The following is a 2,808-nucleotide window of genomic DNA, read 5'->3' as shown; positions in this document are numbered from 1 at the left end:
CAGGCTCTTGTTCCCTCGCAGAGAGCCAAAAAGCCTGCTCTGAGAGAACTCTGGGATTTGGAGCAGGGGATTAGAAGCACATCTCCCCAAATTTGGGAGGCAGCCTTTTGGCACAGCTCACTGCAGAGTCTTGATGTTTATCACTGTGTTTTGCTGCAAAGCAGAAGCCCAGCCAATAAACCATGAAAGAATTCGTATAGGATTTAATTTTTCCCCTTAGATCCCTCTGAACCAGGCACCATCTTGGATAACCAGTTTGTGGCAGCCTTTCCTGCTGTTTTGGGGGAGATGGGCACACTCCTCCGGCCCCTATTCCCTGTCACACTCTGTTCCTGCCCCAGGGGAGGTCCAGCTGGTGGGGATGCACGTCCAGGCCTTGGTGGACGCTGGTGTGAAGGCCAAGGACATCGCTGTGGTGGCTCCCTACAACCTCCAGGTGAGCCGTCCCTCTCCTGGCATCCCCCCTCTCCCTGCACATGGAGTACCACAAGATCCCAGAGACCTGCAGAGCCAAATTTAACCCGCATTTGGCACCAACTCCTGCACCTTTGGGCAGCTGGAGGCCGTGGAGGGAAGAGCTGTTAGTCAGGTGTTCCACTCGCAGCCTCAGGAGATGCCAGTGCTCATCCTGGTGGGTTTGGGAGGGAGGGATTTTCCCCCAGATGGTGCCATTTTAATCCTTTTCACCCATGTATTTCCTTTAAAAGCTACCCTTGGCCTGTTTCTCAGGTGGACATGCTCCGACAGCACCTTGGCCACAGCCACCCCGAGCTAGAAATTAAATCAGTGGATGGTTTCCAGGGAAGGGAGAAGGAGGCAGTGATCCTGTCCTTTGTCAGATCCAACAGGAAAGGTAAGAGCTCGCTGCTGGAGCGCTGCCCCTCGGGGAGTGGGATGGAAGTCGTGTAGCCAAGTGCTGTGGTTTAATTGCGGGGCTCTAACACTTGGCTCTGCGTGGATTTACTGGAAAACCCTCCCTTTTCAGCCGTTTTTGTTTAATTAACGAATCTCTGTGCTGTCAGGGCTGCAGAGGAGGCTCCTGTGGTACAGCAGGTCCAGGAGTGCTCAGTTTGAAGGTTTCCTGGCCCTTGAGGCCTCAGAAACAATTTAAACCAGAGCCCTAAGAACATCACATCCCATTAGCTCCACATTTAGGGGAGTTGGGGGGTAATTTCTTGGGGTTTGAGCCCATTTTGGGTCAGTTCCCTGCAGAAAGTGAGCAGGAGCTGCCATCCCAAGCCATGCACAGAAAATGCTGCTTTTGGGAGCAAAATCTAGAGCAGAAAATCGAGTTCTTTGCTATCAGCAGCTGCAGTGAAAGTTAATAGCTGGAAAAAAGCTGCTGCCCTGGGGGCACGAGCCTCCTGTGGGGGAGCTGAAGGATTTTGTGGATCCAGCTGAGCAGGATCACTCTGTGATCACCTCTGTTCCATGCTGGGATCAATTCCCTTTCCAAATCCACAGCCCTGCTGCCCCACATGTGCTGCTGGAGGTGAAATGCCGAGGGCTGGAAGGGGAAAAAAGGGGGGAAAATGTGCTTGGAAGGAGGAGGTGCCTCTTTTTCCAAGCCTAGAGGAGGAAAAGCAGCCTTGTGGGGAGAATGGAGGTGGGGACAGCACTAAGAATAGTCTTGATCCAGGAGTGACTCACCCCTGTGCTGGTGGGAGCTGGTGGCCCCAGGAGGCTGAGTGTCCCACAGCCCCTTCTCCTGCACAGGGAGAGGCCAAAGCTCAGGTGTGGGGCAGGAACTGCTTTCCTTGGGGCACGGGGAGGCTTCTCCTTGACCTGTCCCTCTGCAGCCATTCCTGATCCAGCAGGAAACCTTCTTTTAAGAGGAAATCCTTCCCTGGGAGGGTGCTGAGGCCCTGGCACAGGTTGCCCAGAGAAGCTGTGGCTGCCCCTGGATCCCTGGCAGTGTCCAAGGCCAGGCTGGACAGGGCTGGGAGCAACCTGGGATAATGGAAGGTATCCCTGGCCGGGGGTGGCAGTGGGTGGGCCTTAAGGTCCTTCCCAACCCAAACCATTCCAGGGTTCAGAGGAGTTGGACTTGCCCCTGCAGCCGGGTTAAACCTCATCGGAGAAGCTGGGAACTGTTCTCCGAGCAGGGAGAGGGGCTCCCCCTCGGCCCGTCCCCCGAAGGCAGCACAGATGAGGCTGCTGAGGCAGAGCCAGGCTGGGCACTGCTCTGGCAGAGATGGCATTTTTCTCTTCCTGACTGCCCTGCTCGCTGTTGCCTGGAGCTCGGCACCACCCACGCTCCGCTCTCGCTGCCTGATCCTGCCTGAGTCATCCCGGCGCTGCCGGCTCCCGCTGCTGTCTGTGAGCAGAGCAGAACCTCCCCGAGTTCCCAAATGGCTGTTCCCACAGACCCTCTGAGAGTTTGGGAGCTCTGTAGGACAGGGGGGAGTTCTTTACCTGCAGTCCCTCCTCTGTCGCAAGGTGAGCCTTTTCCACGCTGCTCCATCTTGTGTTTGCTCCCAGCTCCAAGCTGAGCTTGTGTCGTGGGCCAGGCAGGGAGATAGTTCCCCTTTCCACGTGCCTTCCATCCTCTTCCCAACCCCAGGAGCTCAGTGTGGGGCCTGTGGAACACAGGCAGGAAGAGGAGCAGGTGTGAGCAGGGACCAGAGCCCATAAACGCCAGCTCCCACCCTCCAGCAAAGAAATCCTTGGGTCACTTGGACCAAACCCCTACTTGGAGGCAGCCCTGCCCCCTCTGGCATCCCTTCCCTCCTGTCTCCCAGGTGAGGTGGGCTTCCTGGCCGAGGAGCGGCGCATCAACGTGGCGGTGACGCGGGCGCGGCGCCAGGT

The 2,808-nt window shown here is 56.9% G+C and overlaps 1 protein-coding gene across 1 annotated transcript in view; it reads left to right on the top strand.

The window, feature by feature from the left end:
• Positions 1 to 2,808, top strand: part of IGHMBP2 (immunoglobulin mu binding protein 2) — a 23,914-nt gene that overhangs the window by 17,952 nt on the left and 3,154 nt on the right. Inside the window, exons 11-13 of the mRNA XM_017732765.1 lie at positions 342 to 436; positions 730 to 853; positions 2,742 to 2,801. Of these exons, the coding sequence (XP_017588254.1) occupies positions 342 to 436; positions 730 to 853; positions 2,742 to 2,801 (279 nt within the window). The remainder of the gene's footprint in view (positions 1 to 341; positions 437 to 729; positions 854 to 2,741; positions 2,802 to 2,808) is intronic.

This window comes from Corvus brachyrhynchos, unplaced genomic scaffold (genome assembly GCF_000691975.1).
Source record: "Corvus brachyrhynchos isolate BGI_N302 unplaced genomic scaffold, ASM69197v1 scaffold624, whole genome shotgun sequence".
NCBI lineage: Eukaryota > Metazoa > Chordata > Aves > Passeriformes > Corvidae > Corvus > Corvus brachyrhynchos.
The sequence above is the reverse complement of the archived record's forward strand: the minus strand, read 5'-3'. Positions and strand labels throughout refer to the sequence as shown.